Source organism: Paroedura picta, chromosome 5 (genome assembly GCF_049243985.1).
Source record: "Paroedura picta isolate Pp20150507F chromosome 5, Ppicta_v3.0, whole genome shotgun sequence".
Taxonomy (NCBI): domain Eukaryota; kingdom Metazoa; phylum Chordata; class Lepidosauria; order Squamata; family Gekkonidae; genus Paroedura; species Paroedura picta.
Genome location: NC_135373.1, coordinates 39,166,899 through 39,180,757, shown reverse-complemented (window position 1 = coordinate 39,180,757; position 13,859 = coordinate 39,166,899). Strand labels below are relative to the sequence as shown.

General features: G+C 44.8%; 1 protein-coding gene across 6 annotated transcripts in view; it reads right to left on the bottom strand.

Moving 5' to 3' along the window:
• KPNA6 (karyopherin subunit alpha 6) overlaps positions 1-13,859 on the bottom strand; it is a 36,661-nt gene that overhangs the window by 18,531 nt on the left and 4,271 nt on the right. For 3 of the 6 annotated variants that reach the window (XM_077337408.1, XM_077337403.1, XM_077337409.1), the window contains exons 2-3: positions 1,856-1,992; positions 95-190 (exon numbers count right to left, since the gene is read on the bottom strand). In XM_077337408.1, the coding sequence (XP_077193523.1) occupies positions 95-190; positions 1,856-1,992 (233 nt within the window). Of the gene's footprint in view, positions 1-94; positions 191-1,855; positions 1,993-3,816; positions 3,972-10,497; positions 10,518-10,548; positions 10,738-13,859 lie in introns of those variants that run through there. The other 3 variants (XM_077337405.1, XM_077337407.1, XM_077337404.1) reach the window with 3 other exon arrangements.

Below are 13,859 nucleotides of genomic sequence, written 5' to 3'. Positions count from 1 at the left end.
TAAATATCCAGCCTTTCAGGTGGCCTGCATTGTGTTAAGTGTTAATGCAATGAGATTATAACAAATGAAAAATACTGTTCCCCTGACTACTTACCCCAGCTGTGGTGGAACTAACGAATGAATCAGCCAGAGGACTGTCAAACATGGTAGAATCTTCACCAATTAGCTCCACATTTCTTCGTTTAAAGAGCTGAAACAGAAAACAGACCACATCAGAGAAGAACAAGCTGAGAAGACTTAAAGATACAAACAATGTACAGACTTCTGCAATTTCAAACGTAAGGAGATATGCAGGCCACTGGAGTCTCCTCCACACTGGGACAGCAGTATTGCTTTCCCTTCATTAGAACCTGCCCATATTTTTTCAGTTCATTTCTTAAGCCATAAGAACTAGAAATTCGTTTCTTTATACTAGATGCATGGAGCCAAGCTCTGTGCCACATCCTTTATTCCCCAATTGTGATGCACAATGCATGCTGCCCGCGCAGGCAGTAAGCCACTTTGGAGGTCCTGTATATCTGAGCCCAGCAGTTTCCCCTGCCTTTGTATTCATGAATGAAGTATAGAGGCACTGGGATACCAAGGCGGCAAACACAATATCCAAAGTAGACTTCTGTAGAGTCTTGAATCTTCTATTATTTCTTTCTTTATTCTTCATTGTACAAAGCAGTCCCAACGCGTTTCGCCCACTGGCTTTGTCAAGGGACATTAAATGTATAGTTTTCAGACAAACTTCAGATTAGTAAATATATGTCTTTTAAACAGAGTATAAAGTCATTATAACAGCAGCTACTCCTAGCTTATGGTGATCCTTCACTGGGTCCTACCCCTCTTAATTTATCTTTTTTGTATTAATGAGGCAGGGATCCTGAAGAGAAGGCACATTGTACTCACCCATGGCCCAGTCACCCCCAGATACTGTTTACTGGCTTGTACCTCTACATCACTAAAGACCAAGTTTCACTGGATCGCATTTTGGTTAAAGATGTACATGAGCTTTCAAGCAATCAGCGAGAGGCCACCGGCATCTTACAATCTATTCAGTTTTGATCGGAGTTACGTTCCAATTAAAAGTTTAGTTAACGTTCCTTTTCATCTATTAAAATCCATTTGAGCATTACTCAAACCTCAGTATAGGTGCCTTTTTGCAATACTCAAGGAGATTCAGCATTTTCTATTGCCATCTTCATTAGGTCCTTTCATTGTCTATCACAGTAAAATAACCAAAAATACAAACAAGGGCACAAGCGGATACCCAATGCACTAATTAAAACAGTCTCTTTTAATGCGATGTACTTCAATTAACGTATTAAACTGTGTGGGCCATAGTTCATCAGAACATAAGAGTTGCCCTGCTGGATTGTGGTCCACCTCGTCCTGCATCCAGTTTGACGCAGACCAAGGAGGACACAGAAACTAAAGCCTTCCATTGATGTTGTTCAATTGCATAGCATCTGCTCTGCATGAAGAAGATCCCAGATTCAAATCCCCAGCATTTCCAGCTAAAAGGATCAGGAGGCTGGCAATGTGGGGGGGGGGGGAACCCTTAACCTGATACCCCCTAAAAAGCCACTGCCAATTTTAATAGGCAAATAGACTAATGCTCTTCACTGCAAGAGAGATTCACGTGCTCATGTGATTAAGCCACTGAAAGACTGACGTCCCAATTTTAATCCACTCTGTTGTTCTGCACAGCTCACAGCTACACAGACAACCATAAACTCCACCCCTACCCTCAACAGGGATACAATGATCCATTTAAGCTCTAGAAACGTTTCAGGGTAATCAGAAACAGTTAACCCTGGCTCCCTTCTGGTCAAGACAAACACATCTAGTCACCCCACACAAGCATTACCTGCTGCTCTCGCTTCTGTTTGCGCAGCTGGATACCTTCCTCCTCTCTCCTCCGGCGCATCTCCTCAGGATTCAGCGCCTTGTTTTTGTAGCTCTTCATTCGGTAGTTGTTCTCTTTCGCTGGGCTCGCCATGGTTTCTGCCGGGGAAGAGGAAAGATCTATTTCTGCTAAGTCAAAGGGAAACGAGGCTCCTGGTGCCGGTATTTTGCTATATCTGTATGGTAGGTGTATATCATCACTTGCACAGGGGAGCTTGTACAAGCCAACCATTCAAGGCCACTGTTACAGATAAGAACCAAAAAGTGCCCTGCTCAAAGCTGTGCAGCAGGTCCCATTGTGTAGGTGTGTCCTGGCTCCTTATTTTTAATACTGCAGTGCCACCTCTTCAGAATCTTGCTCTGTACCTGCAGACACTAGAATACAAGCCTCCTTTCCATAAGTTCTAGCATCCAAACAAAGCCATCTTTATTTCCCTAGTTTCCTCTGAACCAGCTTGGTGTAGTGGTTGGGAGTGCGGACTTCTAATCTGGCATTCCAGGTTCAATTCTGCACTCCCCCACATGCAGCCAGCTGGGTGACCTTGGGCTTGCCACGGCACTGATAAAGCTGTTCTGACTGGGCAGTGATATCAGGGCTCTCTCAGCCTCACCTCCCTCACAGGGTTTCTGTTGTGGGGAGAGGAAAGGGAAGGCGACTGTAAGCCGCTTTGAGACTCCTTCGGATAGAGAAAAGCGGCATATAAGAACCAATTTGTCATCTTCTTCTTGAAACAAGCTGGAAAAGGTAAAGCCAACTATAAATCAAGCCTATCCCCTAATTTTGGGAGTAAAATTAAGACTTTTAGGGGTGGAGAGAGGTGAGAAAATATGCAGAGATACAGAGTTGCTTATAAGTCAGCAGTGGACTTTACAATAGCATCATTGTATTTGTCTTTATGTGTCTTGAGACACATTTAATGGATCTTTTGATTAGCAACACGATTAACCAAGACATCATACAAAACCTGCTGGTCTCAGCACACGATATCCAAGTTGTCTCAGTATTCTGATATTGTCTTTTTTATTTTCCAATGAACCTTGAACCCCCCCTCCCCCAAATATAATGTGATTTACACATATATACACTTAAAGGCCTGGAGGATCATTGTCCATGGGGTCGTGATGGGTCGGACGCGATTTCACACCTAACAACAGCAACACAGCTTGGAAGACAGGATGGGACAGAGAGTATGAAGATGTGTGGCAGCAAACAGAACAGTCCACCAAGGCTATTCTGCTCTCCTACATACTAGGAAGCCAAGAGGGCACGTGAAATAATCTTTTGCTCTCTCCTCACCATCTCAAGCACAAAGAATAAGTGCAACAACCCCGATCAGGTTGCCTGAATATGTTAATTTGTGTGTACTGAATTCAGTCTTCCCCTGACAAAAGTCTGGAGTCAGGGGACTAAAAAATTCACCTTCACTTGAACCCAGATGGCAAGCTCATGTTAAGAGACTCAGCTCCATGTTCCATCAGCAAAGGCCTGCTATTCAGTCACAAAGTACAGGGTCTTCTCAGTGGTGGCACTGAGAACAGAAAGTTCATTAGGCTTCAACCCTTAGAAGCTGCAGGCAGCATCTAAAAACACCCTCCTCCAAGTATTCAGGCTACTTTGATAATGGTGATTAATTAGATTTTATTCTGGTTTGCTATGTGTCCCTGCTATGACCCCTAAACATGTCCTGCCGATGGTTCTCTAGTCCACTGCTGCAATAGTATTGCACTGTTTTGTGTAGTGTATTGTCATGTTTTAAAACCGCACTATCGTACGCTACCTTGATCGAGGATAGACTCTTTCAAGAACAAAAATAAAATCAGAGAAGCTTTGGAACAAGCCCTGCAGGTGGCCTCGTGGACAACACAGTGGAAAACCAGTCCAAGAATCTTCACACAGTGCAAGTAGGGTCAACTCCTGTTTACCTGTTGCTTTTCAAGACACTTTCCGTCCATGTCTTTCCGTGTTCCCATCCTCACCAGTAACGCTGCAATGAAGGGTGTAAAATGACGGCTTCCCAGCCCCATAACAACAAGGCATGTCACAAACGTAGGTTTGTGACTTCACTGCTATGTTAGGCTGCAGAAAGAAACAGAGTTGGAAGTTCCAGGCGTGCCCTGGCAACCGTCAGCTGGAGAAATGCCAGTTTCCCCTGGGGCAACATGCAAAGCAGTGCCAGCCAATACCATTGCTAACAGCAATGTCTGGAAAAGTCCTAAGGTGCTAGAAGTCAAAGGACTAGGCTGAAAACTTTCACATGGTCCACTCCAAATACTTTCCTCGCTACCTCTGTAGCTGTTTCAATTCACAGTCCCTCACTTGTGACTTCTCGCTCTTCCAGTTTCACCATGCTGCCTCCATTCCCCCAACAACATTTTTCCATTTCTAGATTCTGCCCATCCGCTCAGAACATACGTTATTCCATGTCACTAGCTTTCTCTTCAGTGCCCAGCTTCCCAGTGTGGCCCACCCCTGGCTTGACACCTACACTCCTTCCAAGTCTAGCTAAATCTAAGATCAGATTCAAGCGGGTAGCCGTGTTGGTCATAAAATCAAAGAATAATGGAGTTGGACCTCCTGGGTCATCCAGTCCAACCCGCTGCACTATGCAGGACACTCACATCTCAATCACTCATCTACGGTAACCTGCCACCCCTTTCCCTTCACAGAATCAGCCTCTCCGTCAGATGGCTGTCTAGCCTCTGTTTAAAAATTTCCAAAGATGGAGAACCCACCACCTCCCAAGAAAGGTGGTCTGAAGTAGCACAATGAAATCAGAGTCCAGTAGCACCTTTAAGACCAACAAAGATTTATTCAGGGCATGAGCTTTCGAGTGCAAGCACTCTTCCTCAGAGTCTGAGGAAGAGTGCTTGCACTCGAAAGCTCATGCCATGAATAAATCTTGTTAGTCTTAAATGTTTTTTAAACCTAAGATCCTTTTGGCCATCCTGTGCAGTTTGACAATGGGGAGAAAAGAGATTGTAAAGTCTCTCAGGGCAGAGAGAGAACACTGGCTGCTTTTTTTCACCAGAGGCTAATATCCACCCTTGGTCCTTGAAGACAGGAAGGATTATCAACCTACCTCATTCAGTCTTGAAGAAGGTCAATAAGGCTTAGCTTTTCTCCAATGAGGAGCCAGGACTGCTGCACTTCCAAGGCCTAGCTAGCAGCTAATACAATCAGCCTTGGGAAGCAGCACTTCTACGTATAAAGGTCAAGCAAAGCCTCCTGTTCTCCCGGTTCTCTTCCAACCCGCTGCATTGACTCCTTCTGCTTCCTACCAAGCTATTAATCCCTGCTGAGTAATACAGAGTCTCACCTATTTAAAACTGGGGCTCTCACTACTGAGTCAGAGGGAGATGCAGACAGACATGGAAGCTGTTATGAGGAAAGACTGGGCACACATGGTGAGTTTTGTTCCCTGCTGGACTAAGCAGAACTTCCCAAGCAGGAAGAGGCATGCAATAAATGAGGGAGCATGATGGCAAGTTTAGAAAGTTACTTATTCGGAGTTGTAAAAGACAGTAGAAAAGCTTGTGGTGTAACTAAATTTCTCTTCATGGGGCACAGTCTCTAAAATTTGGGCTATGCCAAACATCTACCCAGAGCCTCTTGTGGCGCAGAGTGGTAAGGCAGCCGCCTGAAAGCTTTGCTCATGAGGTTGGGAGTTCGATCCCAGCAGCCGGCTCAAGGTTGACTCAGCCTTCCATCCTTCCGAGGTCGGTAAAATGAGTACCCAGCTTGCTGCTGGGGGGTAAACGGTCATGACTGGGGAAGGCACTGGCAAACCACCCCGTATTGAGTCTGCCATGAAAACGCTAGAGGGCGTCACCCCAAGGGTCAGACATGACTCGGTGCTTGCACAGGGGATACCTTTACCTTTACCTTTAAACATCTACCCACTTCATTACTCAAGAGACAAAGGCAGTCTTGTGTAGGAGGAGGAGATGTCAAGTGTTCCCTCCACTCCAAATCGTTAGGTTGGATCCTACAGAAGACATTCTTAGTTCAGTCTGATAAATATTCTTTGTTGAGGGAGACCGCATGTCGAGGCATTTTGAACAGATAAGCTAAATCAGATTGCTTTATTTAGAGCGCCAGAAAATTATACAATTCAAATTTGCCAAGAAAACCCACATCGCTGACCACAGGGCAGGTATGTGATCCAAATGCACCCAAGAGTACACAGGAACTTTCACACAAGAGCATTTGACCTCATGTTGCAGCAACATAAGTGGTTTTGCATGTAACTACTACACGGGACACACATTCTGTGCTTCCTGCTCCTAAACACCAACTCAAAATGAAACCGCCAAACTGGACTTTTCTATGCCCAGAAGACACAAATATTCCAGTTGGGAAAGATGCAAAGGTGTACCCTAGTTGTGAAATTTTATGTATTATGAACCACAAGTTCATACATTCACAGACACAAGCACCCTGTTCACAGTCACTGAGTATTTGATAAAATGCCTGCAATGCATCCTGTTTTTTGTCTTCTCCTCTGCACTCCCCCCTCCCAATTCTTTTAAACTCCCCTCTCAGTTCATAACACAGGGATCAGATACATACAAGTTTGGAAACGAGGCCACCAGCATGCTTTTCAACCTCTCCACTAGCTTCTGCCTAGAGCTCTAGACAGCTACATTCTATGCACTGCCTGGCTCTGAAATTATTAACAATTCAGCAACATCTGCCCCCCCCATAGCCCTACAGCAGCTGTAGCTAGACCATCTTGCACCCTTATCTCCCCCCCCCCCCCGGGATGGGTATTGGGGATGGCTTAGTTTAGGCTATGTGTTTTTGCAGCATCTTGGTTATTGTGTTAATTATGCTTTTACTGTTGTTGTGATTTTAATGTATGGGGTTTTACTGGGGGTTTTATTGATGTAACTCACCTCGAGCCTCTTAGGAAGAGGCGAGTTAACAAATGCAATCATCATCATCATCATTATCATCATCATAATCTCATAGCAGGTAAGAAACCGGACCTCGGAGAGAATGATCTTGGCAAAAGAATGGAAAGCTCCAGCATCACCTCCATTATCGGCCTGGTTTGATAAACTGGCGGATCGTTAAAAAATGACCAAACTAACCAGAGAATAACATAAGAATTCTAATAACAATGGCATTATTGCACGGATTTCCTTAATAAACAAAAATAAATGAGGGGTTGGGAAGGGGGGGAAATCCTGATTAGCGGGTTCACCAAGTTTACTCTGTTATAATGTTTATTATTTCTACTTTTTCTGTGTTATATTATAAAAATTAATAAAAGAACACTTTTTTGGGGAAAAGAAACCTGACACAGCTATCTTTAAGGGGGGTTCAGCAGAGCAAACAGCAAATCTAGAAAGCAAAAATGAAACCCATACATTTCTAGTTCTTGGAGCTATTCATGAACTTCAAGATTTTTGGCTGTGATGGCCCTCCCAGATGAAACTTGGGAGGTTCCCCCCTCCTTTCCAAAATAAGCTCATGAGTTAAATCAAGCAAGCTGACTACAGAGTACATGCCATCTTCAACCCTCAGTGCCAGAGAAAACACAAGTCATGAGCCAATTGGCAGCAGACGTCACCTGCAGGCAGCAGACACTTCACTCTTAAGAACTCCATGCAAACCAAGCAAAAGTCAAGGATTCAGCAGGAGTATCTGTGCCAAGCATGCGGCACTCAGAGGGTGACTAAGACCCTTTCCTCTTGCTCTTTTTCCTGGATTGTGCAAAACTTAGCAACTCTAAAAACTTTCTGTGCTGGCTCAGGCCATCTAGATGAGCGTTCCATTTGGTAAGATGAATCGGAGCGGAGTTATTTAGTCAAAAGAAGGGGAAAGAGGCAAGCTTATGTAAGCAACAAAATTTCAAGGCAGGATTCAATACAAAATTAAACCAAAAAAACATAGGATCATCTTGGAGCTGAAAGATTTGACGCAGCTACTGTTCAATGAAGTAACGTAACATTTTTCATGTTTCTACTCTTATCGGTCCTGTTTGCCATCGAACTCCCCCCTTCCCACATCATAAAGGATTCTGGGTTATGTTCCCAGTATGTGTTTTGGTTGATATCTGATGTACTGGTTGTACTTGTTGGATGGACAAGGCATACTCGCCACAGCTGTGCACTGTAGGAAAGACCAAAAGCAGAGAAGCAGTCTAACCAGTCTGTCCATAGTCTGTCTGTAGTCACTGACCTTCTCATAAAGCAGTCTGTCCATAGTCACTGACCTTCTCAACAAGGAATGATCTATGGTTCTCCAGAATATAGCTGCACAAATTCTAATCAAATTCTATGCAACATTAATTTAGGCATACCACTCTGTGTCCATGAGTTCCAAAAGGGCTTATTCAGTCCATCGTTGGTTTTGAGAGGCGCTAACCATTCCAGTGGATGACCACATTGGCCACTAGAATAATTACCTCATTCATTCCCTCCACATCACTAAGGATCTTATAAATGCCTTGATAGTACCAGAGCCCTTTCAGACCATCAGGCACTCTACACTGCGGCCCTCCAGATGTCCATGGACTATAATTCCCAGGAGCCCCTGCCAGCTGGCAGGGGATCCTGGGAATTGTAGTCTATGGACATCTGGAGGGCCGCAGTTTGACTACCGCTGAACTAGACTTTACTTTTTAGCTGTTAACAAAAATTAAAGCAAAATTAACACGTTGGGTCATATGTGCAGACGGATAACAATAAGGCAAGCACTGGAAAATACACATCAGCAACGACAGCCCTAGAACACACAGGTAGTCCTTTTCAAAATTTTGGGAAATGTTTCCAGCTATATAAAAACAGTAAATGAAACTTTTACTGTTTAAATATTTAAATGCTTCAAGTTTTACATCCAAACTCTGGATGAGGGCATTGAAATGAATCATCCTTTGCATTCATTAACTCACCTTCAAGATCTGATATAAAGTCATTATAACATTGGGTTATAACATTATAACAGTGTGTGTGTGTGTATGTGTGTGTGTGTGTGTGCACGCACGTGGTGGGAGTACAGAATCAAGAGAACCTCACCGTGACCAAATATGCTCATATGAACACTGAGGACAAATTATTATTCTGTTTTTTATCCAAGTTTTTTCATCCCCCCCAAATATATAATTTCCCCCACAATATTTATTTACAAGATTTAGAACCCACATTTCTGCCCAATCAGGATCTCCTAATTAGGTCCACAATATTTAGAATTGTTCCCAACATGTAAAGTTTAACTTGACATTGAATCATGTAGCTGGCTATTGGCTATGTAAGATAAATGCATTTTGTTGTCACTATGAAATGCCCTTTTTTGCTATTTGAGAGCAAGAAACAAAGGAAAGATACATGTGCTAAAGAAATGAAGCAGTGATATACAGCTGTCTTTCTTTAGTGTGGGGCATACTGACAATTCTATGCATAGGAAACTCCAGCATTCAATTTTAAGTTTCATAAATATGCCAGAGTACTATTTTACAGGCTAATTAGGCCAGAAATCATACATTTTATAGTGTGACAGCAATAAAGACTTCATAAGGATATATTGCTTATATTTCAACGTTTTGCATGGCTTTAACATTTCTAGAACTTTTATCTCTCTCTGCTTTCCCAAAAGTCTCTTTTCAATATTGAGGGATATTGGCAGACATCCACATCCAGCACTGCATCTAACATACCATTCACATTTGCTGCTTGCCCCAGTAACTGTTCTGTTCAGGATAATGATTCACTGCACCAAGCACACAATCCCCCTTCAGGACACGTGGGAGGGTGGACCTAGTAAAGGCTAATTTAAGAGCTAGAAGAGTAACAGTTTAGAGCAAAGCCTGCCCCACCCGCATCAGTCCTCAGCCTACATTCCATTCTCTCCTGCCAGCACTTCCCAAACAAGCTTATGACACTGGAGTGACCAGCCTCAGGTGATCCAAGAAAAGGTAGAAGCACAAGATTACTAGGAGGGCATTTGTAGGTAGTGGATTGGAAGGGGAGATGATCTAAAGCTACTCCAAGCCCCTTTCAGAGGGTCTGCCAGCAAGTCAGAGATCTAGGTTTCAAGTATATCTATGTCATCAGCATTATTTGATGTATGAAGTGTGTCACTTACTAGAATAGCTCTTATCAGAACCAGTGAATAGTCAAGACTGTGCACACATGCTATGATTCCACAGTAATTCAGAATGCATTTTCGCATTCGGAGCGACCTTTCCTTTTATGAAAAAGTTTCCAGCCATTCAAGCATGGAAGCACATTGGCAGCACCTACTGAAATGTTCTATGCTTTCATTAGTTCAGGGCCCTACCTATAATTATAATTATGCTGCTGCACATGTGTTCCTAAACATGCCTGTGCACATGTGCACAAAGTCACACTCACACTATATGACTGCACTATAGGTTACCCTCAGTGGTACCCATCACCAGAACTATGGAAAAAATAGCATTACAAAGTCTTCAAAACTGGAATTTGTCCAGCCTTTCCATATAATCCAGTGTTAGGTGGGCTCTGACAGACTCCCTGAATATTTTGGTGTAACAGTTGCATTACAGCAAGAGAATTGACAGCTAAAGGGTAGTCAGCTTAGAGGCCACCCAGACCTGGAGAAATTTGATTAGCACTTACAAGTTCTAGCAATTGGTTTGGGTAAGTGTTAAGCCAGTGAGTCCGGTTTACCCTCACAGAAGTGCAGGGAGGAGAACCATTACCACCCTGAGGACTTTCAGCTGGAAACGGAAGAAAAAATTGTATGTCACTAGACTTTTCTCAGCTATGATTAGATCTGCCATATAGCATCATGCCAGTCTCTCTCAAGTGTATGCCCAGGAGACCCTTCTGAGTCCCAAATGCAGAGGTAGTTATCACCTGCAGTAGGGGAGACAATACAGACAGAAAAGAATTGTGGTCAGTTCTAGACTTGCTGCTGAATTAGTCTGTTGCAGAACAAAACACGGGGGGAGGCAGGGGAACCTCCTGACATTTTAAAACTCTAACAGATTTACTGTGAATTACATTACAAAAGTTTGCTATTCTTTAAGATACCAGAATACTGCAGTTCTATGGCTGTCATATCTTCAGAAGACATTGTGAGGTTCTTGATAATAAGATATAGTATTATGGCTATTTGCAGCAATCAAGAATCCACTCTACTTGCAAACAGAAAAGTGCTTTTTCAAAACAGGGCCAAGCAGTTAACAGCTGAGTCCAGTACAGATGTGGGATCACCATGCTCAACCACACGTGCACCATGAAGGGATCCTTGAAACTTCTCTGTACGCACTCTACTCAATCTTACCCTGACATACAACACAGCAAACCCAAGGAGAGACCTGCCTTCTTAAAGAATTATTGAATATCGTTAACCCCCCCCCCCGCTCCGGAGGAGCGGGAGGAATAAAGGAGTAAGGGCAAGTAGGGAGGAGTTAGGGTGGGCCCTGTCTGGGATAAAAACTCGGAGGGCCCAATCAGGAGCCGTGAAGCAGCTCCTGATTGGGCCCTCCGAGTGTCACTCGAGGGCCAAGCAGCCAACCGCAAAGCGTGGCTCCCCATTGGCTGGTTGTCCCAGCATTGCCTGGGTCGGCCGGGGAGTCGCCACTCAGAGGAAGAAGCCCTTCCCCAGCAGTAAGTCCTCCAGCCGGCTTCCCCTTGCCCAGGGAGCCTTCTGACAGGCCCTGGGCCCGGCAGTAGGCCGCAAAACCTGCCGCCACCTTCCTGAGCCTTCTGCCGGGCCCTGGGGCAGCCGAGCCTGCCCCTGGGCCCGGCAGTAGGCCACAAAGCCTGCTGCCACGTTCCCGAGCCTTCTGCCGGGCCCTGGGGCAGCCGAGCCTGCCCCTGGGCCTGGCAGTAGGCCGCAAAGCCTGCCGCCGCCATCCCGAGCCTTCTGCTGGGCCCTGGGGCAGCCGAGCCTGCCCCTGAGCCCGGCAGAAGGTCCCAAGGCCACCTACCTTACTCTGTTCCTCCCTTCCTCCCAGCATTCCCTTTATCCTTCCCTTCCTCCCAGAATTCCCTTTGTTTTTCCCTTTCTCCCTCTCTTCCATCTGCCTCTTTCTGGCTACCAGTTTCTCTCCGTCTTCTTCTGTCTCTATCTTCCTCCCTGTCTTTCTGTCTTTCTGTCTCTCTTTCTCCTTTTCCTCCTTCCTTCGCCCCATCCCTCCACCCACCCACCATGCTAGGGCCCGCTGTATTTTGGCCACAGCGGGCTTACTATCTAATGTATATATATATATATATATGTGTGTATATATATATATATGACAACTTTACTTAAATGCAGATGACAAGCTCCAAGCTTGAAATTCTTTGAAACATTGCACCATTCCAAGATAACTCTTGGGTATCAATCCTTCCTTACAACAAGGTACCAAAGGTGATAGTATTGTGAATTTATCTTGATATCTTCTAAGGTAGTATAATCATATCAGGAAGAGCCGAAACATCGCAACAGTCACAAGCTTTCAAGTTCCTAAGAACTCAGGCAAGGTATTGTTCTCCCCCTGCCCCACAAAAGAAGAAGCGGAGAACAGGATGTTTCAGGACATCATGTTAAAGCAAAAAGTCTTCATGTAATCCTCCTGCTCATCATTTTGTTTGTATTTAACATCCAGTCTGCTGAAGAATTCTGAGCACTTGTTCTTGCACTTGTTATTTTATTTATTCATGCAATGTATATAATGCCCCTCAATGTGACATCTCGGAGCGGTGTACATAGAACCAGTGGCGAGTGGGAAAGGTACATTGAAAGATTTGGAACAGTATGAATGAGCACAAAGATAAAAATAGTTATAACAACCTGTCGCGAGATGACTTGCTGGGAGTAGCGGGATATAAATGCAAAAATAAATAAATAAACATTTGGGTAATGGTTAGGGACATGCTGAGTGTCAAGGTTGCCTGGCAGGGGACCAGGTTGTAGGGAGGTCCTCGTCACTGGACTCATCTGAAAGCCTGGCAAAAAAGCCCCATTTTGCAGGCCCTACAGAGCTATTTGAGTTCCAAAAGATCCTTGATTTCATTGGCGAGCTTGTTCCACCACCTTGGGGCCATGGATGAAAAGGCTCTGGTCGAGGCCTTTTCTTCGGGCTCAAGGATCAGCAGATTGTTGGAATAGAGCGAGCATGTTGCTCAGGGAGTATAGGTGAGTAGATGGTCCTTGAGGTACACAGGACCCTGACCGTGTATAGTCTTGAAGGTAAGTAACAGCATCTTAACCCTGATCCAGTATTCAATTTGTAGCCAGTGCAGCTGCTGGAGTGTCAGGGTGATATGGGCTCTTCAGTGTTTGGGTAAGTACATGGGCAGCTGATTCTCCCAAATTACTACTCTTTGCCCTCGACCTTGGAAGAAGGAGGACAGCCACATTATGGCTGTCCCCTAGATCCCCATGTCAATGAGGTGGCAAGCAAGGAGTTCGTGGTCAATAATATTGAATGCTGCTATCAGATCTAGATTAGCAGCGCCAAACCGCCTTGGTCCAACTGGCGCCATAAGCCATCATCAGAGTGATCGGTGTTGTTTCCATCCCATGGTCAGGTTGAAAGCCGGATTGGAAGGGGTTGAGCACTGAAGCTTCAGCCAGAGATACTACTAACTGGCCTGCAGCCACTCTCACCACCACGTTCCCCAGAAATACTAGGTGTGAGACAAAGTGGTAGCTAGCAAGGTCCTGTGGGTCCAGTGATGGCTTCTTCAATAGGGGACGTATCACTGCCTCCTTCAGCCCACTCAGAAAGATCCCTGATGACAGAGAGAAATTGATAATCTCTCAAAGTGGGCCTCCTATTTTCTCGTGACTCATTTTGTGGAGCCATGATGGGCAGGGGTCTAGAGCAGGGGTAGTCAATCTGTGGTCCTCCAGATGTTCATGGACTGCAATTCCCATGAGCCCCTGCCAGCAAATGCTCATGGGAATTGTAGTCCATGAACATCTGGAGGACCACAGGTTGACTACCCCTGATCAAGAGGACAAGTGGTGGGCCTGACTGAAGCTT